Genomic DNA, 21,871 nt, shown 5'->3' with positions numbered 1-21,871 from the left:
TACAAGTGATTCTACAAACTACAACCCACCCTTACCAAACTCGTCTACATGTAAATTTACACTCACTTGTGCAGCCTGTAGCTTTTCTTCAGCTTCCGCATGGCCACCGATAGACTTGAGGTTCTGGTCCTGGTCTCTGATCCAGGACTGGACACTTTCATTGTGGGTTTGGAAAGCTTCAACGTTTTTTTCTAAAATGGCTTGTGTCTCTGCCTTTCTGAGAGCCTCCTGAGCAGCCTGCACGGCTGTCATCCACTGTTTCTCTGTGTCTCTAACTAACAGCTGGACACTTTGTTTCCTGGACTCGTCCAGGCCTTCCTTCTCACACAGACTTTCGCTTTGTTGTCTCAGGCTGCTCACTTTAAAGTCTCCCTCAGGTTTGCAGCTAAGGATAGCCTGGTGACAAAATCATAAAACATGTCTGACATTTTTAACTCCAGACAGAATATCATTATTTTAATACTCTAACAGACGAGCTAACAATACACCAAAAATATTCCCAGAAGAAAGCTTTATTAGATTGGACACCACTTTCACTAACTTGTGCTTTGGACTTCATCTCCTCCATGTTGGTGTCTCTGTCTGGAGTGGTGAGAGGCTGTGATAGGTCACTGATCCAGGTCCTGGTGCTCTCTGCCTGAGTATTAAACACATTGTATTCTCCATCCAACACACTCTGGGCCTCAGCCTGATTCAGCATCCTGCCCTCCAGGTTTCTGTAGCGCTGTATCAAGTTATCAGCGTCCTTCAGGAGGCTCTCAGATCTGACACCTTGTCTGCGTATTGATGCCAGCAGCTCACTGAGGGTCTCGGCTCTTCCACTGTTGCACAGACAGACAAAGACAAGTAAGACGGCATACAAAACAAATAGAAAGGGTAACGTCCTCACATAGCATATTGTGCATCCAAATTTTTCTGTAATAGACAGGTTTAGTTTTTTATTGTGCTTCATTCTTTCTATTCTGACTCTTTCCATTAACATGAAACAACTATAAAAATTAGAGATTTGTTCATATCTTTGGAGGTCAGCAAACTTCACTGCGTGTGCAATGGAATATTTCTGGTTCTGGTTTTATGAATGTTGAGGATCACCTCTCATCCTGAAGGTCTTTCAGAAGTTGTTTGACTTTCTCAGGCACCACAGAGAGTTTTTCTTTGTTCTGAAGCCACTGACGGAGGCTGTCGTGCTGCTTCTGCAGACTATATTTTTAAAAGAAAAAAATTAAAACAAACACATTCTGTTTGATGTTTTACATTTTACACGTGTGTTGTTTAACGGTATAGCTATTATATTAGCAGAAGCAGGAATGACCTGTCTAAGTCGCTGAGCACTGACTCCATTTGTTTCTGCCGGTTTTGGCAGTGGGTTCTGAACGTGACCACTTCCTCTTGCTGCTCCTGCATCCACCCAGTAAACTCAGAGAGCTGCTGAGGTGGAACCTGCTCCCTGCCTCTCTCCAGCTGATCTTTCAGCTGGTCAAGACGTCTCTCTGCATCCTTGGACTTTAAGAAACTCTGATGAAAGAAAACATGAACATCCATCTGTCATATAAGTGCATATAGTATCTATCAACCTGTAAAATTATCCATCAACTTACAGTCAGTCTTTGCAAAAATGTCTCCACATCTGTTCTACTCTCAGGGTTCTCGAAGCACTCATTGACAGCTAGCTGCAAGTCCTGGAACCATTCCTCGAATGACTGCTTTTCATCTGGGAACATATTTTTAAAATCACTCACACACACAATTGAATTAAGTAATACTGAGACCAAAACATGTCCCTGCCTTCTAATATTTGAGTCAAATATAAAGAAATTTCTATTTAACAAAAAAGAAACAAAGACAATATCCTGCTTGTTGATCAGACACATGGAGATCCTGATCTGAGTGATGTTAGTGTCCAGAGGTTGCCAAAAAAAGTTACGCTGACAGTATCAGGCATGTTATCCTGTTAATCTTTCCTTAATAGCCAGAAGTCTTTTATTTAGTCTGCTTTAAAGTTTTAACCCTTTTTAAAAACACATTTCATTTCATTGCTTATGTTGTGCCTATATTCGATTGATGCTTGTCTTCTCTCTGTATTTGCTAATTCAATGTTTTAAGCAACTGATTAAAAGCACATTTTCAATACTAACCTCCGATAACCTTGAGCAGGCCTTTGTCCCTCTCCTCTCTCTTCAGTTGGATCATGTCTTTCGTGCGCGAGATGGCCTCCGTTAGCCTGCTGCAGTCAACAGAGAGTGCCTCAAGCACTTGAGGGCTGGCCACACTGGAAACCAATCCCACCTCCTTCAACACGGCCTCAGCCTGCTCTTCCTGAGACTCCAGGTCATTGCACAGATCCTGCAGCGTGAGACAAAAGATTATAAGTAGCGATCATTCAGGAGACCTCACTGGTATATAAGAGCACCATGATCTCTATCTCTGTCACATAAAACAGCTGCGTACCCGTATCTGGGCTTCCACATTTGGACCTGAAGCATTAATCTCATTGATACGACTCTGGATGTTCTCTACCGCTGTCTGACAATCCTCTACCTTCTCGGCTAGATGCTTCTTCACAGCGATTAACTCCTCAAAGACATCTGTGCAGTCAGAAAACAGTTCCTTCACCTGCTCCATTCTCTTTCTCAGCTGGGTTTCCATTACCTACACAAAACAGAGGAATGATGAGAAGAGAGGCACGGCACAGTGGAAATAATAATTCTTTAAAAAAGTTTACGCATGAATAACTATATAAAATGAAATAGTGTTGTAAAAGTCTCTGTTTCACCTCACCTGTAGCTCCAGTGGAGCTTCCTGACTTTGCAGCATCTCCTGGATCTCAATAGACTTCTTATGAAAATGAGTGATGTTCTCCTCATTGGCCTGGATTTCATCCTGAACACAACAAAACACAAAACAAAATCACAAAAAGTGTAACTGGAATTATTTCAAATTAACAGATGCTTAAAATCAAGTATAAAAATGATTGAAGAACAGTTAAAAATATCAGATTTTACTTCAGTACCTTCATGGTGAGTACTTGTTGCTCATTGTAGAAAGTATGGCTCTCTGCAAACAGGGCCAGTTTGGCCCCGGCCCAGCTGTCCACCTCTCCTCCCAGCATCAGCTGCTTCTCCCACAGCTCCAGGCCCACTCGCAGGTTATCCATGTAGGCATCTGTCTTCTCTGTCACCTGCAAGGGCACCAAAAAATCATTAACATTTAGTCAAGGCGAGCAATATAGAAATATATAAATAGAAATATTCCAACCACGATCCAACTACAACTTCAGTTTCTCTGTTCAACTTTGAGTTGTACTTCTAATATTTGTCACAGACAGAGCTGTTCTAGAGACACGAAACACTGGATCAATGTCAGACTGACACCCAGTGAAAATACTGCCATTTACTGAGGATGTTAAAAAATCCAACAAGCTTGTGAAGGTATAATTTTTAACTCAGATACTAAGCTGTCAGTGTCAGTGAGTCTCTGATCAGTCTCCTTCTCAGCATACTTAATGTACAGTTTTGGTAGAACTCCTCTGTTTGTTTACAAGAACGACATCTATAAGTGTCAGTGCATAGATGCATACGTCCAGCCAGCTGTCCATCAGCGTGTCGGCCTCTGCTTCAAATGGAGATTCACTGCAGTCTGGAAACTTCTTCAGTTCAGACTTTAGCTGTTTGCAAACACTTTTCATCTCTTCCATCGGCCCCGTAAGACCAGCCAGCTCCTCCTTAATATCACAGACCTGAACAAATGTACACATGTTAACATATAGCACTTGTAAGTGCACACTGAGCACACCAATCTGATATTTAGAAAGTGTCTGCCATCTGCTGGTTCATTCTATTTAGTGCATGCAGTGCAGAATGCTCTCAACTTAAGCTGTTTTAGGAAACCAATACGAGAGTCAAAATATATTTAAACACAATGCAAATACACCTACCTTTGCCATACTCCTCTGCAGGTTGTCTTTCCCCATGTAGGACGCCTTATCGCTGATTGCCTGCTCTGCTTTCTGGATGGTGCTCCTCAGGAGACTCCGGCAGGTCTGAAACTTCTTCAGAAGCTCCAACAGTGTGCTGTACTGCTTCCTCCTGCAAGAGTAAGAAAATACCAAGGAAGATTTGATCATTCGGATTGCAATGTATAGAGAAACATAATAAAAGTTCATTTGAGCTTAAATGCATTCATTTCTACCAGTTGAGGACAGCATATAAGTCAGTGTTGCTCGTTAATGACTTAATTTAAGGTTCTTGTGCCGACCTTACCTGTCAGAAAAAGCCTGCTGAGTCTCCTTCCACTGAGCTTCCAGCTCCTGAAGGAGATTTTCTCCTCCTCCCTGCTTCTCTTGGACTTCACGGAGGCTCTGAAGCTCACAGTCCTGAGCCTGCAGCTGGCCTTCTAAATCCAAGAGGGCACGAAGCCTGGAAAGTGCAACAAATTCAGATTTTAATTCTGCAAATATATTGCAAAATCTAAACGGCACATTCTGGGACTACATGTAGTTTCCCATTTTCACAAATCAAAACTGCTTCAGGATAGCAAAAGCACTATCGCACTAAAGGGACAAACCTGTGCTGCAAAGCAGGCATGGTGGGCTCTTTGAGGCCTTGTGCTTCAATTGTATCATGCAGCTTCTTCATCTCCCCCAGCATCGTCCTCTTCCTCAGGCCCAGGGTTTTGCTTTGGGTCTCCTTCTGAAGGACCTTCTGCTGGCTGACAAGCCCACTGTCAGCCTCATCCAGCCTTCTCACCAGGATATTCACCATATCGAGGCAGGAGGCTGGGATACCATCCCTTGTGACCGTGAGCCGAGCTCCCTGCAGGAGTAGATCCAGCTGAGGGGCTTTCTCTTTCAAACTGTCAATGCTCTGCCTGATCAGAGCCAACTTGGAGCGGCATTCCTGCAGTACCACAGTGTCACTACAGGGTGGACCTGGGATACTTGAGATATCCTCATCCACAGTGCGCAGCGACATAAGAAATCGGTCGAGGGCACGGGCAGCTGCTTCGCTCTTCCGGACTTGCTGCCGGAGTTGATCCAAGCTGGTTTTGTGAGCCTCAAACTCACGGGACAGCGGGAAGCGTTCTCTGGGATCCAAGTCGCTGGATTCGGGGTCCAGACGGGACAACTGGTCCAGTTCGCTCTGTATGTTGTCATCCAGTTCCTTTAGCAAAAAACACACAAGGTGTAGTGTGAGGTGAGATGCCCATAGAAGTGAGATTGATTTACATCTTTCTTTTTTTTTAAACATTCTTTCATCTCACGAATTTGCATTTATTGGATTTATTTTATAAAGGCCAGCATCACTGATGTCTGAAATCTATCTGTACTGTGGCGTTTACGCGCTGATGATACACATAATAAATATTAAACACCAAATTGTAAGATTTATGCTAAATCAGTAGCTTGTTTATGTGTACAAGATGCATTCAGCTTGTTTTCAAAGATCCAGTTATTGACCAGTATGTTTTTTCCAACCGTGTGAAATTTTAAAATGCACTGATCTCTGCAAAGACTTCATATAGGTGTTAACGCATGTGCTTAGACAATATTTGTGTGTCAGACTGACAAAATTAAGCAAAAGAAAATTGCGTATGGCTAACAGCAGACCTTTATATCTTTCAGAATGTTACTGTTGGCCAGTGTGAAGCCAGTGATGTCTTTGGGCTGTCTCAGATAACGGTCCAGGCGGTCGGTGAAGTCCACCATGTGATTCTCAGTGGAGTCAATCTGCCTGAGTGCAGAGCCCAGCGAGCTGCCTCTCCTCTGAAGGTTGGACTGCTGGGTGCGCCACTGCTCCTGCAGCTCTGCTTTCTCCTGCTCCAGAGAAGTGTTTCCACTCAGCTGGGAACACTGAGAGCACTGGTGTGCATACTCAGACCAAAGACACTCAGTCTCTTGTCTCAAGAACTAGGAAGAAAGGAATTTAACTCAAGTTTATTGGCCGGTTGTGGGGATTGAGTCATTTTGCTCAAAGGTTCTTATAGCATGTCATTTATATTTCAGTCCAGTTTGTTTCTGACAGAGTGGTATTTATAACGTTATTGTACCTGTATTTCCTGGAGCCGTGTATGCAGGCCTTTCAGAGAGACTGAGTCAGAGGGGACATCCTTGATGCTCTGTTCATTTTTAGCTAGTTGGGCTTGCAGAGCCCTCTTAGCATTCTCATATCTGGAGAGTTAAACCAAAAATAACTGAGCTTATATAAAATATAAAACCATCCAACCTGTTTTTTGATTTGTATGTTGCCTTTACTTATAAAACACAAGACACCTAAATTTCACCTTTCTAAAGCTTCCTTTTTGGTTACTTCTTCCTCCACAGACGTCTGCTTTTCAGCCTCCCTTCTCTCCACAGCAACTGTCTTCACTGTCACCTGGGTCACCTGGAAAAACAGCAACAGGATGTTAGGGATTATTTCAGACACATCTGCACAAGCCCAGTATCGGCTTCAGGATTTAAATTCAAACACTGGTCTGGATTTCTTCTTGCTTAAAATGTGTTAAAGAAGCTGTGACAGTTTAAATCTAGAGAGAATCTTTTTAATAAGAATTTTTAATAATAGTGAATCATACCTCAGCTAAGGCCTGAGGTTCATCACTTGGTTTGGTAGGCTCCTTCTGTGTGTTGGGATCCTCAGTGAAGGCAACAGGAATCCTGCACAATTGAAATTGATTTAAACTTTCTGCTACATTTTGAATAAATGTAAATGTAACCTAATACAATATCTGCAACATAAATCATGTACAACAAAACGTTTTACTCAGTATTAAGAATTAAATAAGGGATAAAAAAGGTTGTTTTGAAGATTGCACGCCAACTCTTTGCTGTTTTGAAACCTCTATGGGAAGCCTCACCTAGATTCAGGGAGTGGTGCGTCTTGATCTCCACTGAACTGATGCTGGATGGCAGCCAGCCTCTTTTCACACTCCCTCAGCTGCGTCTGAGCCAAGCGGTGAGCATCCTCCGGGCTTAGGGTGTCACACAACTCTTTCAGTGCCTGCAGGTGCTGTTCTGCTTCAGCAAAGTCCGCTGAGAAGCAAGCCTGTTGAATGATTTTAATGTGAAAACAGTAAGCACAAAGGCATTACAGAGCTGCTTTGACTTCAGGCAATCCATTGAGCCAAATCTTCTTTTTTTGTTAAGCTTTTTATTTATTTTCTTGCATTTTTATTATATTTATACAACTATAAATTAGTTGTATGTGTGACCTGCTTATTAGCATCCAATATCATAAAAGAAGGTTTGGCAGATGTATTGCAACACTTGAGCAAGACCCCAGATGGCAGCAGCCAACAGATGTGCTGCACAAAATCATAAAAGAATGCTGTTTTAAGCTTACAGAGAAGATGTGATTTCATCTGCATTAGCACATATTTTCATTTTATTCATTTTTAAGGTCCTGATAATGATGCTGTTGTTTGTCTTTTTGCATCTTAAGATAATAAAAAGTGTATGACACTGTAAACATACCCAAACAAAACTAGCTAAAACAGCACTCTCTTAGAAACCAGCTGGAATAAAGTATTGCTATTACCCTTCCCACTGACAGCTTCCTTGAAGGCATACAAAGAAGATGGAAAAAGACAAAGTTAGACAAGCAGAGCAGAGAAAACTGGCTGAATACCCATCCTTTGAAGCACCCCTTCCAAGAGTTCAGCTTTGGTCATTTAGCTACCTGAGCTTGGTTTTCTAAGCTGGTGCTTAAGTGCATCTCACACCGCAGGACTGCTGCATTAAAGTCTTTCCTTGTTACTTCAAACTGTAATTGTTGCAAAAATCCTGAGATCTCAGCTCTGAGAGCCTGGGAGATAATATATACAATGAATATATATATATATATATATGAAAAAGTACACATGACAGAAGATAGTATTAACTAAAAGGTTAATAATATGAATTGTTTACATCTGTGTCAGTTTGCTAACATTCCTTTAAAAACAGGCTTCAAAGGCATAAAATAAATGCCAGTTGTAGTTTGTGGTTTAAATATGCACATGCAATTAACTGAGAGATGTTTTTAAAAAAATTAACAAGTGAACATTTGACTAAATTAAAATCCCCACCTCCCACTGTGTCCTGACAGATTGGGTGAAGAACTCCATATCTCTGAGCTGTGAGGGGGTACAAAAGGCCTCCATGCCATTAGCTGCTCGCAAGAACTCCTCCAGCAACTCTGGATCCAATGTTCTCAGAGTTTTCTGTGTTTAGACACAAAATAGTTACATTATGACTCCTTTACAGAAACTGTATTTCATGTTGTTGGATGTTTTTAACTATTGTCTATTTAAGACATCAACCAATGTGGGTTTTATATCATCTATAAATGTAGGGTAGCTAAACAGACTTGTAAATTCGCAAAAATTGGCAGATAAAACTTTTCAATCATGATTATTCACTAAATATGAAATGTGCAGAAGTCATTACCAATGGTTACACTTACCTCCTTTACTGAAGCTTGCTCAGCTGATACACGCCTATCTTTGAAGACATTGATAGCTTCCAGGATGTGCGCCTGCAGGCAGTGTTTGGCCTCCTCAAAGCCATTTCTAGCTAAAGCCTGTGCCTTAGTGTAGGCCTCTGTGTAGGCCTGGGGAGGTGCTTGAGCCAGAGCAGGAGGTTTGATATTAAGATCTGGTGACTCAGCCTGGGTTTGAGGCAACACATTGACTTGAGAGACGAGAATAGTCTGGGACTGTTGAGATTTCTGTTGCAAAGGAGACTGGGTTTCAGTCTTTGGTGGGTTAAGTGGTTGAGTGTGAGGTCTTGCCTGTGCGGGAGATTCAGTCTTGGACTGTGGCACTGTTTGGGCCGTGGGAGACGATGAGACCGGAACCTGAGGATGGTGCTGTGGGGATAACTGTGTCTGAGATTTGGGTTGGAACACTGGTTGGACTTTGGGTTGGACTGGTGACTGAACTATAGGTTGAGTTGGTGATTGAGCTGTAGGTTGTAATTGAGGTTGGGCTTGCACCTTGGATTGAGCGGGTGTTTCAACATTAACTTTAGTTAGTGACTGAGCCTTTGGCTGTGGTGGCAATTGAGATTCAGGTTTGGGCTGTGGTAGTGATCCAGGTATGTGTTTAATTGGTGACTGAACCATTAGTTGAGGTGTCATTTCAACATCCTGTTTTGGCTGTAGAGGCCTGGGCTGTAGAGGTGAGTTACCTTTTAATTGAGTTTGTGACTGAATCATTGGTTGTAGCTGAAGTTGGGGCTGATGCTTGGGCTGAGAAGTTGACTGCTGGAATTGAATATTAGATTGAGCCCCCTGAGTTCTGGCAAAGGGCTTTTCTTGAACTAATGGCTGTGCCTGGACGTGTGTTTGGGACTGGGCCTGCAAAGTTTGTTGCTGGGGCTGTGAAGGAAACTGAGGATAGGCTTGATGTGAGGGTTGTGACTTGAGAGATATATGTGTTTGAATCTGAGGTGGAGGGTGATGTTGAGCTTGAGGTTGATGCTGGACCTGTACATACTGCTGAGACTGAGGCTGCTGATAAGACTGAGATGGCACTTGTAGTGGTGGTTGAACCCAAGTCTGTTGCTGAACTTGGCCTTGTTGTGGCTGAACTAAGTTAGAAGCTCTCATCTGGGTATGTTGGTGCATGGAACTCTGGGGCCCAGTTTGCTGCTGTGTTTGAGTCCAGGGTTGGGGTTGAGCTTGAGGATGCATTTGCGGTTGAGTATATGATGGCCCCATATGAGAAACCCTATGGTGGGCAATCTGGGGCGTTTGCTGGGTCCAATGGGATAGAGTCTGAACTGTAGGATAACCCTGAGAATGTGTTGCTTGGCTCATTTGCTGAGGGTATGGTTGCGGGATAGGGTGACTCTGCTGGGGAAATGCTTGATTTTGTGGTTCTTGTTTATCTATCCACTGCTGAGACGTGGACTGAGCTTGGGCATAACCCTGGGAGTATAGCTGAGGTTGCACTGTAGCTTGTGGATGCTGGATAGACTGGGGGACTGAGGATCTGACTTGAGTATAAGCTTGAAAGTGCCCCTGTGAAATATGGCCTTGTTGCTGGACCAGTGCCTGTGCATGCGTTGGATACTGAGTCATAGGATCAGTCAAACAATGACCCTGAAGGTGGAGTATAGGTTGGGCTTGGGTTGGATGTTGAGTCAATGGTTGGGCCTGACTTAGCATGGCCATTGCCTGAACATTGGTTGGAACATGGGTCATTGATTGAGCATGGGCTTGTGGGTAGGGCATTGACTGGGAATGGGTCTCAGACTGATCAGCATGGATTTGAACTTGGGTCTTAGGCTGAGGGTGTGTTTGAGGTTGGACCTTGGACTGAGGGTGAATTTCAGGATCATCCATTGATTTTGCATGGGTTTGGCCCACATTTGTTGACTGAGTATGCATTGGAGGCTGAGCCTGGGTTGGTGGCTTAGGGGAAGGGGGCCGGACAGGGGCCCATGACTGTGGTTGACTACGAAGCTGAATGTGAGATGGTACAGGAAGCTGAATTGGGCCTTGCAGTGGAGCCTGAATAGTGGAAGGCTGTCTGATTTGAGCCCATATTGGGACTTGAGCTACAGACTGGTCATGGGGTAGTACCTGTGGCTGCTTAGATGGCTGAGGACCAGCTGGTTGAACCAGAGCCTGATCCTGTGGCTGGAGCTGTTGTTGGGTCTGTGGCTTGGTTGATGACTGTTTCTTCACAGAGTCATGGGACTGAGGAACACATGGTTGCTGTGTATCTGTAGTAGTGTGGGACTGAACCATAGTATTAGTTTGTGATTGATTTGGGGTCTTTCTTTGTGGTTGAGGTTGACTCAAGGTTACAGTTTGTGATTTTGATTTTGATTCTTGTTGTGCTTGTCTTACAGTTTCTTGTGGTTGTTGTTTTTGCTGTTCCTTTTGCTGATGCTGCTCTTTTTGCTGTTGTTGATGTAGCAGTTTGTCTTGCTGCTGATGCTCTAGATTTTCAGTTTGCTGTGTTTGCTTCTGTTCCGCTTTTTGCTGTTGTTGTGGCTGCTTAGTAATTTTTGCGTGGGCCTCATACTGTAGCCTGGTAGTTGCTACATTTTGGGAAATTACCTGAACTGATCCCACTGACTGTGTCTGTCTTGTTTGAACTAGATCTTGAGTCGAATCCTGCTCTTCAGTTGGAGTTTTCTGTTCTGGAAAAGCTGGTTTCTGAAGCCATGGCCGATTCTTCATGCCCTGAGCTTTTCTGCTTTGGAGCTCCTGGGAACTTAGAACCCTTTTCTTTACAGCTGGTTCGTGAAGTCGAGTCTGGTCTTTGGATTCTGGTCTTTGTTTAACTTGTTGTTCAACTTGTATATTAACTACCACATGCTGTTGTACCTGTTGTTGCTCCTGCTTGGGCTGACTTGGTTGTGGTTGCACTGGGAACAACTCCTGCTGCTGAACTTGTAGAAGATACTCCTCCTTCATTTCTTCCTGTTCTTTCTGTCCCAGTTTAATTTCCACCTGTCTTCTAAGTCCCTCTTGGAGTAGGTCTTGCTGTGGCCCTTGATCTGGAGTCTCTGTTGTCTTTTGTGCAGTGGCCATTGGCCAAGCTTGAAACTGACTTTCTGGCGGCGACTTTCTTCTGGTCTGCTTCACAGCTTCTGCATAGGTGTATGGCATTGGAGGAGAAGTCATCTTTTCTTCTTTGTAATCTTGTACCACTATCCTTGGCACGAAGGTTTTTGTATGCTTGGTGTCTGACTGTTTCAAATGTTGAGGGACTGCTTTATCTTGAATAAAGACTTTTGAAGGAGGTCCTGCTGGAGGACTTCTGCTTCTGTCTCGTCTGGCACCCAGGCTGCTTAGCATACCAACTGCTTCCTAAAAGTGACATCATACACCTTAGAAATAAAGTACTTTAGATTATACTGTTTTGTCTGGTCAGACCTTGTCTAACAAGGTTACTTTACAAAAAAACCCAACTGGCCTGTGACTGAGCAACAGCGGCTCGCACTCGATCCTGCATAGTAGAGGCATGGAGGTAGTGGATGGGAGAGCTCTTCTGATTTGTCGATACAATCACCTGCAGGTCTTGCTCCTCTGTGACTACCTGACCTTCGAGCTGTAGACCACGGGAAATAGTGACCTGGAAAATAAAATGTTAGTTTCAAATAAGCATAAATGTTTCTTTATGAGAGGATTTTAAAGCCAACACTGCTATGCAGGGATTCATCTCACCCTGGCTTGTGAGGTCTGGACCTGTTTTTGTTGCCGATCGGTGGCCCTCAGCAGGTGGTAGAGCTCCCTGGCTTCAGTCTCCCAATGTAGAAGTTCAGCCAATCGACTGTCCAGCCCAGACACACTGTGTTGCAGCTCTACACAAACCTTTTCTGCCTCAGATAATGTCTGCATAACCTGGTGACAATTAAAGAAAAAATAGCAAAGGACAGATAAACTTACTTTAATTTTAAAAAAAGAACAGATATAATCATTTTAATCTTCATGACCACAATCATAAGAGTTCTTTTAAAAGAAAAAGAATCGTTCATACTTCTGGTACTGCAAGCTTCAGTTTCTGTAACTGATCTGCTGGGCATTCTGGGACAGAAGCCAATGCATCCAGATCCACGTCTTTAATCTTCCTCATTATAAACTGAAGAGCAGAAATTGAGCAATAATTCAGAAAGATTTAATTTGGTCATTTAAATCAAAATAACCTTTAGAGCTGAAAAAAGTGCAATGACTTGCTAATCATGCCATTGGTCCTACCTGTAATCTTTTCCTGTAGGTGCGTAAAGGACCCGCCATAACATCCAGAGGCTCTTTGAGAATCAATGTGCCCTCTCTGATCAAAGCTCTGATGTCATCTGGGTTTACATGGGTAACTTCACTTGGCTCACCAATGTTTTCCTGGAAAAAACACAAATAAACATGTTAAATAACAAAGATAATTTATTAATATTTCAATGATGTAAACATTAGTAGCAGAATTTCATAAAGTGCTTGTTTACTGTATGTTAATCTACAACACAGTTTGAAGTTTCCATCTTTTTTCACTTATGTTAATTATGACATTGACAACACTTGTTCAACGTGCAACTCCAGATATAAGAATGACATTGAACTGTACTCAAAGACTATAAGTAGTAATAATAGTAGTACAATAGGTAAAGGTGGAGCACTGTTTTTAAACTTTGAGTCACTCCCTAGGAATCATTGTTTCAATAGAACAATCATGTTTAAATTCCAAACGCATGAGACATTAGGCTGCCACAATCACTGCTGCCTCTAGTCGCATAATGCCAAATAAAAAGAAGAAACTAGGCCAACACTTTAGAAGAACAAAGCATACACTCAGATAAAAACACCCTCTGTAAAAAATAAAGGCACAGATAAAAAGTTGATTTTAGAGTGTCATATGGTGGGTACTTTATAAAAAAAATAATTTTAAGTAAATTCATGTCAGGAAAATATTCTGATTAATTCTCTAACAAAAAATAGCTTGTGTCATTTAGTCTTCAAACATTTCCAAATTCTACATCATAAAGGTGTTTTAGAATCTAAGCATACAAATCAGGTTTTCCTTGATCTTTCACTCACCAAAGTGTTTTTCTTGACAAACTCAGCCCATTGCATGTTGACTTTTCGAAGCTCCTCTGCCAGACTCCTGCTGGTCTGAGGATCCGTTGACTCAATCAGGAAGTTCCCCACCTCATTCAGGTGGGCCTGACGAGAGCCCCACTCAGCCATGGATGCGGAGGTCAGCTTAATAGAAATTTTTGTAAATAAAATGGCAAATACTAAAATAAATCATCTAAAAGGATAATGTAGATATTATTTTATTTAGATGTTATTATTGCAGACTTTTTACTTGACTTGTTATTCCAAGTCATAACAGACTGATCCCCTATTACAAAGCAAGTTATACTAGCTTGTTTATGACATATTTATTATCGTAGAGCAATACAGTTCTCATACTTTAATGAGTTAATCATACCTCAGGTCTGTGGCTGTGTGTTGCAGAGCACTGTTCAAGCCAAGCCTGCAGGGAACTAAGGGAGTCGCTGTACGAGTCCCAGGCAGACAGAACCCGTCCCATTGTGCTTTTCACTGTGGTCACGTCCTCTAAAACAACAGCAGTGTCCTCCTCCAGCTGCTTCACCTGCTGACTGACATGCTGATAATCTGAAGCTATGGAGCAAAGAAATAATATGAAATAAAATAATACACGTTTACTCTACTGGGGAATCAAAAATATTAATATAAATGAAGAAATACAAAATATCTGTTACAGAGTATCACAGTACTTACCAAGGGCAGATTTGCTTGAATATTTCTCAGAAATCTGCTTCAGCTTACGAATAACCGTTTCCAACATGGAAGGCAGCTCTTGTGTGTTTACGAGTTCCTGAGTTTAAAAAAATAAATACAAATTAAAATTGTCAGTCAACACTAACATCCATGCCCTTTACACAGTAGAAGGAACATTTTTGGATAAACTAGTGAAAAAGTTAGAGAAAAACTCTGAATAAAATTCACCACTAGAACCAGAGGGAAAACCCTGAGAAAAAACATTTACAATAGCCTATTTTGGGGTCCACTGTACATCACAGACTGTATATACAAGATAGACACACCCAACATGACACATCCATTGGTTTCCAAAGTTCCAATGTCAGGCCTTGAGATGAGAATTTTCACTGATGCTATCTTGGCGTTTTAAAACCAAACCTGCTTGAGATGCCGATGGGCATGTCCCATGTTCAGTAGTGATTTGTGAATCACAAGCTAGGCCTGCAATAAAACACATCCTACCCTAATTTATGAATATCAAACTACCACTTGAGATCATTACTGAAGTGTTTACCGAAGTTGTAGAGCATAGGAGTCAATGGCCATTTTCCTATGAACCTCAATTGTTTCCAAACACAGAAGGCGCCCCCTGCTGGCCTTTAGATAACATGCATATTTAAGGCACTTCCTCACTGGGTTCACACCTGGAAGCTTTGCCCGTCTTATCTTATACATAGTCTGTCTTGTATATTAAGATACTATCTGCAGAATCTGTTTCTCTTAGCTGCATCCTGGTTAGAATTTCTGTTATGTGGCCTTACATAGATATATAGATTATGTCCAAATTTATAATTATACCCCAAGAAAGATTAGTAACTCCAACAACAGAAATTACTGTACTGCTCAGATAAACATATACATATATATACAAAGAAAGAACAAAAAGATGTTAAGAAGCATCAACACACCCCCAATTATTAAATTGTGTTTTGAAAATACAAAGACTAAACAAAGATTACTCACATGCCACTCTTGCAGCAACACCCTGACTGCCTCTGAGGAGATATAAGGTCTCTTCCAGACACGAAGCTTGGTCCTGATCTGCCCCAACAGATCCAAAACAGTGTGGCGATGCTCTCTGTACTCTAGCTTGATCCCATGATACTTGGCAGTCACTCTGACGCTGGTAAATCTGATGAAGATGCCAAGAGAATGTTAAATAGAAACTAAAAAATAAAACCGCATCGACTTCGGAAAGTAAACTGTCACTTTATAAGATGCTTTTCTCAGGTTAAGCAGTGATCTTGATTACATCCAGTCCCAGGTCATGACAGCACAAGTCCTTCTATGACTTTCAGCTTAAACTAAGAAATTCATTCATATACTCTTCAACAGTATATCCAGTTAGTGCATGCATACATTACACAGGCCACTGGAGAAAGTACCCTCACCTCCTCTTGAGCTCATCCATCTTGTCAGTAGGAATCATCATGTTTCCGTACTCATCTATGTTCTGGAAGGACTGGAAGGTCCTCACGTGCTGTGGCATCTCCTCCAGGCAAGCCTAAAGCAACAACGAGCAGAGACAGCATGAACATATATATTTACATGCTTGCAAACATTTACATTTCACTGTCTATAAAGAGCCTGAGAAACCAGTTTTTGCTAAGGTCAGCATCATTGTTTCTCAGTACATCTTAAAGTTGGAAATAATTACTTTGAGCAGTTCGTGCTTCTCCCTCGCTTCATCAGCAGCACGGCCGTGGTCTTGAGGGTTGCCATCTTCCTCAGCTAAAGACTCCTCTGTTCTCAAAAGCCAGCGGGCTACTGTGTCCAAGGGGGCTGGAAGACTCATATCTAAAGCAACTTTGTACTCACGGAGCTAGATGAACAAACAGAGAAAAGGAAGTCACAAGTAAAGTAAATGTCTTCAAACAAATACACACATATGTACAAATATACAAGCATTTACAGACAAATATAATACATCAGCCGTAATGTAACAGATTAGGGTGTTTAAGGGTCTGTGTTGCTATGGTGCTGTAGTGTTATATTAGTACAGTACAGTATTATGACTATAGATTATCCATCGGAGTATGAATGTGTGTGAATGTAGTTAGAAAAAAGAAGCACTAAGTACAGATAAAGTGCTTGTGTGAATGGGTGTGATTGGGTGAATGTGATATGTTGTATAGAGCGCTTTGAGTACTCCGGGAGAGTAGAAAAGCGCTATATAAGAATCAGTCCATTTACCATTTACCATTTAGATTATATTTATACATTTATAAGGTTCTCTAGCCTGATTAAAAAATAACAAAAAAAAACCTTTTCAGTGAGAGTATCCCACGCCTCTCTAAGAGTCCGTTGCTCGTCGCTCAGTTTTGGGGTTCGTCTCATGGCCGTCAACAAAGGCATGATGGGCCGTCGTTGCTCATTAAAGGACACCAGAAAGGTCTGAAATACCTGAGGGAAGGAAACCTCTTTTTTTAGCGACAAATTTATAACGTGAACTCAGTTTATAACGTTAAAGGCTGTGCTAAAATTGAGACGATTCATAATTTTATTACAATATGATGATGCCAGCGTATTATGGTGTTACTGTGACAGTGTAGGGCATTGCAATGAAAAAATAAAAAGTGTGTTGTGTAACTCTCTCCATCTGATATATTAAATCAATGTGGTTTCTTAAAATTGAAGTTGAATCTCAACTTTGATCTTGGGCACTAACAAAGAAGGTTAAAATCAAATGCTTAGGAATGATCAGGACCCTGACCCGATTTTCACCAAAAAGAAAATCAGCTTGAGCTGTTATTGGCATCTACAATAACACAAAATTTGAAAATGATTCTTGAAAACTCACTCAAACAACTCAAACACTAGCCTGGTAACAAACAGATAAACAAATGAAACTGATACCATACTCCTTCCCTTCAGGGGGAGAACTAAAGACAGAGGAAAAAATTACAATGCTTAACACTGTTGTGCAAAACAGGATGAGGTTGCTGGGAGGAAGAATTAAAAATGTTTTATTAACCAAATTCAATTTTAAATAAGATCTGTGTTATACAGACAGTGCTTATTGTGCCTGTAATTACATCACAGGCCCCTTAAAATAATACAGGGGCCTCTGAATGTGCCAGACATTTACCTAATTTGTGCTCTGATACTTAAAAATGCAACACATCCTGATGGGCTCTTGCTAGAAACATACATTATATCTTTCTGAGTAGCTTTCTCCTTCTGTGGAGTCCCATCCCTCCAGCAGCTCATCATAGGCCTGAACCAGCCAGCATGTCATTTCCTGCGCCTTACGGTCAGGTGTTGCCTGGAAACAAGGAAGACACAATAAAAAATGAGTGTGTGAAGATGATCAAATGATTCCAGAATGAACTTTTACATGATGTAAGCAAGCATAATGAGAGCGTAATGTAAAGTAAAAAGCAACACCAATCACCAGACACGTTACAGAAAACCGAATGATAGCGCTAACTAAGTTGATTTTAAGCAGCGCGCGTACATAAGTTTGTTTTGGCTCCTTGGTTGTTCTTCATAAATTCATAAGAATATAGCAACATGTCACTTTGAAGCAGGCCGCCACCTTTATTTTTCACCTCTTCTCCTGTAAAAGCTGATCACCATTCTGTCATACAGATGCTGTGGTATTAGGGAACATAGTGTAGTACTGCTAAATTTGAATGGTTTCACTTATATACTCTTAAAGTTGAGTATTTTTTAATGCATTTTCAGCTTTCTTTTTGAAATTCCAACAAACTAACTCACTCATATTCCTACAATCTCCCACTCCCACAGCAGAATCAAAAAGCAAAACACAAAAGTTAAAAATAGAAAATATTTTAAGATGTCAAATGTCTACAGCAGCTACACTTTAACGTGGTGATATCCTGTCAGAAACCAAAGCTGACAGGTATTTTTATCTGATCTGTCATGGGGTGATTCCAGTACTGCTGCACCACCCCATGAGCGCTTTATTCTTCTCATGGGAGGCAAGAGAAAAACACCCTTGCTGTGGCTTTGGATCCCTTCCCAGAGAACAGGGCAAACTCGTTCAGTGTTGCATGATCAGTCCTGCCTTTAACCACCATGTGATTCGAAGGTAACTTTGGCTCGGAGCAGCTTAGTTTTAAACAGAAGTGGGTTAAGCGTCCTCAGAATAAACAACTCCCCTGACGTGTCGTTACTAGATATAAACATCAGCAATAAAATCCATCATTACTTGCGGGTACTACAAAGGGATTGTGCAGCTGATTGACATTGTGCAACACAGCAGTGATGAAGCTGAAAACTGCAAATCATTTCAAGCAGTATGATCTGAGAAAAAAGACAGAAATCAGTTAAAGCTGTGAGAGGGGTGTGGCACTGTTGGAGGCATGCTGGGAAACACATCCTGCTGAGTTATTTTTATTTATTCACTTATTTTTTGTGCTAATGTAAATCTTACTCTTTCATTAATTTCTCTCATTGTGATTTTTCCATAGTTACAACTTGTGTCTTGCAAAGATTAGTATGCATTTATTAGGTTTCATTTCCTGGAAAGGTTTGTCATGATGTAAATTAACATTGGTCATTAAATCCATTGTCGTGTGTTTGGAAAGTAAACAGGAGGAAAGCTGAGAAATACAATAAAGAAGGCAGGTTGTGATGATTGGGTGTACCTGGCGGAGAGGTGAAGCAGAAATAGCAGGGGTGTAGAAGACAGGCAGGTTGATAGGAGAAGGACTTTTAGAAGGAGTCAAATATTGTGTCTAAGGAGGAAAAAGGGGAAGGGGAAAGAAGAGGAAATAAGAGGAGAGAAGGGAAAAGACAAGAGAGAAGTGGTCTTCTCAAACACGTGAAATACATTTAGCATACAGCTGATCTCAACTGAATGCACACACGATATTTGATTTCAGTGTAAGAAGAACAGAAAGTCTTATTTATTCTTAACAGTTATAAGTGCATTATCCATGTGTTCTGGCTAATTACAATAAAGCATGGAATGAAACATGAACAGATATATAACAGTTACATTCTGTAGCAGCGTTTGCAGGGCATAAGGTGGCAGAGTGGTATCATAGATGAGCAAATGATAGTGTGCCATTCAGAACAATACATTAACTGTTTGAATGGAAAACAAACAAGCTGAACAAGGGGAACCAGCCACTGATGACCAGATTACTGTTTGAAGATGTTTGTAATTATGTCCACAAATAAGGAAAAAACTTAAACTGCACCACTGATTATTTTGAACAGCTGCCAAAGAAAAAGAGCACACACGCCTGATTTAGACTTAGATCTACGTTTAGATATCTGGGATTAAAAATACCCAATTTTGTTGAAACAAACACTACATGTATACTTTTACTTATTTGCATTCTATACCTAAAGATAGGTGTAGTTTGGGCTTGCTTTGCGCTGAACTCATGCAGTTATAATGCAATTCAAATATATATTTCAAATATATATATACAGTGTTATTCTGCACCACTGGTTTAGATTGAGATCAGCATTACCGCATGTTGACTTGGCACACAAAAGTAGGACTAGATTAGTAAAGGAAAAGTCTAAACTCTACCTGAACTGATTCGACTTAAGGACAACACTAACAACTTTTCTGCAAATGTTTCTGCAGCGTAACCTGATGCCCTGTGTCGAATATAATAAACTCATACAGACCTGCATTTCTTCTTCTGGCACTGGCAGGTCCCTGGAGTACTGCAGGAACTGAGCCACATAAGTCATGATGGACTTCTCATCGGGGTCTCGAACGTCCACATCTGCATCAACATCAGAGTCCTCCATGATCAGCTCCACATTGCAACACTACTTTGAAATGTTTAGACTAACATCTGAGCGTGCTCTTGAAGCAGGTGGAGTTTAATACTGGAATCTGAGGAATGGAGGTGTAACTCTTCTGTCTTTGAAACATAAAAGTCTGCTAATAAAGTAACAGGCAGAGCAGATGAAACAAATGAGGGTTTTATGTAAGGCTGAAGCAAACAAGCAGCAAGTGAGTCAGCAGACCGTCAGATCATCTTGCCTTTAGGCAAGCTGGGTATGGCTACACTCTGCATGCAGTTGCAAACGTGTAAACAGCAACAGATTCTTTGCTGCTAGATGTAAGAAAAATATTTAATAAATATGATTATGAAAAGAGTGTTTGTAGCAGACCAAAAGGAGCAGAGAAATAAGCTACTGAGTGACCCAAAGGAAAAAAGCATAGCTTTCCTAGAAAACTGATTAAGAAATCCTAAGAAAATGTGCAACACATTGCCAAAGTGTGTGTGTCACTATTGATGATAAAACCATCACTGAGCAATCAATACTGGATATTTTCCCATACATTGAGTTCTGGGTTGTTGTTTTTAACAAACTTAGAAAATCGCAATAATTATAAAATAAAATTTATTGCCATAAGTTTGATTAAAAAAGGTAATATATACATAAAAATACATGTGAAAATGCAATTAAACTTTTTTGGTTTGTGCAACTTATTACAGCTGTCGGGTGTAATGCATCCCAATGCAATGGATTAATGTAATCACATTACATTTTTCAGTAATGTTGTAATGTAGTGCATAACTGTACTAAATTCAGTAATTACATTATAGCTATGATTGTGTCACCGCCTGTGTTAAAAGGTTCATCAGTTACAGCATCGGCCAAACTGATTTGCCAGAACAAAACTATCATACACAGCTAGCGTTTTATTTATATAGTGCCAAATCCCAACAACAGTCATTTCAAGGCATTTTATATAGTAAGGTAAAGACCCTACAATAATACCGTCATTGTCAAAACCCCAGAATGATGTTAAGACTGAGCACATGCTGACCCCAGCCAAGAGGCCAGACCCTGAATTTCAACAGCTGACAAAGACAGTGATCAGCAGTCAGGCTGCAGCTTCTGTTTCTACAGCAGAATCAGTACGGTTCCCTTAATGTCTCTTTGGACTGGGATTAATCTTCGTTTTGTGTTGTTAGTTTTGCGTTTATATTTAAAGACTAAAAGAAGCACGTTTGTGTGTCTTCATTAGGATTTGTGTTGGTAGCCTATAGGTTTATATGCTGTTTGCTGGTAATTATGTGCAGATTTCAGGTCAATTTACTGACTAAGGCAAAAGTAAAGTAAAGTAGTTAAAAGTAGTGTAACAAATTACTTTCTCTGGGGAATAACGTGTTTTATTACTTTTAAGAAAAGTAACGAGAGATAGAAAGTGCTTAAAGACACACAATAAAGGATTGAATGCATAGGAGAATGTGTTTGTATAGGTGTGTTCTATAAGTAGCACTCTTGTCGCCATTTCGCATTGGTTGTCATAAAGCGCATTTTGAACTAATCGAGTTCTGCCCCTCACCATCAGGCTCCAGCAGTCGGGGGATCCTCAGCTCTTTCTCTGCAATACGGAAGGCTTCCTCCAGGTTCTGTTTGTTGCTTCTCGTTCTGGCCTTGGATAGGTCCACCAGGTCAGGCCGCAGAGCATACAGGATAGCCAGGAAAACCACTCCACTCCTCCAGCTAGCCTTGAAGTCTTTTACGTTTACTGAGCAGCCAGCTCTGAAGGAAACAAATTCTTTTATTACTACTGTCATAAATGCACTTCACAATACTTTTATGTCACACACTACAGACTGGCATGAGTTCAAGTTCAGATGTTCAAG

The 21,871-nt window shown here is 41.1% G+C and overlaps 1 protein-coding gene across 1 annotated transcript in view; it reads right to left on the bottom strand.

Moving 5' to 3' along the window:
- The window catches only part of syne2b (spectrin repeat containing, nuclear envelope 2b), an 82,951-nt gene that overhangs the window by 40,834 nt on the left and 20,246 nt on the right, over nucleotides 1-21,871 (bottom strand). Inside the window, exons 8-43 of the mRNA XM_025901157.1 lie at nucleotides 21,568-21,767; nucleotides 19,887-19,987; nucleotides 18,887-18,976; nucleotides 17,425-17,538; nucleotides 16,539-16,676; nucleotides 15,931-16,095; nucleotides 15,665-15,777; nucleotides 15,237-15,405; nucleotides 14,232-14,328; nucleotides 13,918-14,111; nucleotides 13,521-13,685; nucleotides 12,690-12,830; nucleotides 12,472-12,573; nucleotides 12,159-12,335; nucleotides 11,908-12,066; nucleotides 8,439-11,801; nucleotides 8,062-8,196; nucleotides 7,674-7,799; nucleotides 6,853-7,040; nucleotides 6,571-6,652; nucleotides 6,280-6,380; nucleotides 6,046-6,166; nucleotides 5,606-5,905; nucleotides 4,564-5,159; nucleotides 4,260-4,415; nucleotides 3,935-4,085; nucleotides 3,578-3,736; nucleotides 3,011-3,178; nucleotides 2,779-2,880; nucleotides 2,449-2,649; nucleotides 2,136-2,343; nucleotides 1,599-1,711; nucleotides 1,313-1,515; nucleotides 1,093-1,200; nucleotides 542-821; nucleotides 67-396 (exon numbers count right to left, since the gene is read on the bottom strand). Coding sequence (XP_025756942.1) covers nucleotides 67-396; nucleotides 542-821; nucleotides 1,093-1,200; nucleotides 1,313-1,515; nucleotides 1,599-1,711; nucleotides 2,136-2,343; nucleotides 2,449-2,649; nucleotides 2,779-2,880; nucleotides 3,011-3,178; nucleotides 3,578-3,736; nucleotides 3,935-4,085; nucleotides 4,260-4,415; nucleotides 4,564-5,159; nucleotides 5,606-5,905; nucleotides 6,046-6,166; nucleotides 6,280-6,380; nucleotides 6,571-6,652; nucleotides 6,853-7,040; nucleotides 7,674-7,799; nucleotides 8,062-8,196; nucleotides 8,439-11,801; nucleotides 11,908-12,066; nucleotides 12,159-12,335; nucleotides 12,472-12,573; nucleotides 12,690-12,830; nucleotides 13,521-13,685; nucleotides 13,918-14,111; nucleotides 14,232-14,328; nucleotides 15,237-15,405; nucleotides 15,665-15,777; nucleotides 15,931-16,095; nucleotides 16,539-16,676; nucleotides 17,425-17,538; nucleotides 18,887-18,976; nucleotides 19,887-19,987; nucleotides 21,568-21,767 — 9,316 coding nt within the window. The remainder of the gene's footprint in view (nucleotides 1-66; nucleotides 397-541; nucleotides 822-1,092; nucleotides 1,201-1,312; nucleotides 1,516-1,598; nucleotides 1,712-2,135; nucleotides 2,344-2,448; nucleotides 2,650-2,778; nucleotides 2,881-3,010; nucleotides 3,179-3,577; nucleotides 3,737-3,934; nucleotides 4,086-4,259; nucleotides 4,416-4,563; nucleotides 5,160-5,605; nucleotides 5,906-6,045; nucleotides 6,167-6,279; nucleotides 6,381-6,570; nucleotides 6,653-6,852; nucleotides 7,041-7,673; nucleotides 7,800-8,061; nucleotides 8,197-8,438; nucleotides 11,802-11,907; nucleotides 12,067-12,158; nucleotides 12,336-12,471; nucleotides 12,574-12,689; nucleotides 12,831-13,520; nucleotides 13,686-13,917; nucleotides 14,112-14,231; nucleotides 14,329-15,236; nucleotides 15,406-15,664; nucleotides 15,778-15,930; nucleotides 16,096-16,538; nucleotides 16,677-17,424; nucleotides 17,539-18,886; nucleotides 18,977-19,886; nucleotides 19,988-21,567; nucleotides 21,768-21,871) is intronic.

This window comes from Oreochromis niloticus, linkage group LG19, assembly GCF_001858045.2.
Source record: "Oreochromis niloticus isolate F11D_XX linkage group LG19, O_niloticus_UMD_NMBU, whole genome shotgun sequence".
NCBI lineage: Eukaryota > Metazoa > Chordata > Actinopteri > Cichliformes > Cichlidae > Oreochromis > Oreochromis niloticus.
The sequence above is the reverse complement of the archived record's forward strand: the minus strand, read 5'-3'. Positions and strand labels throughout refer to the sequence as shown.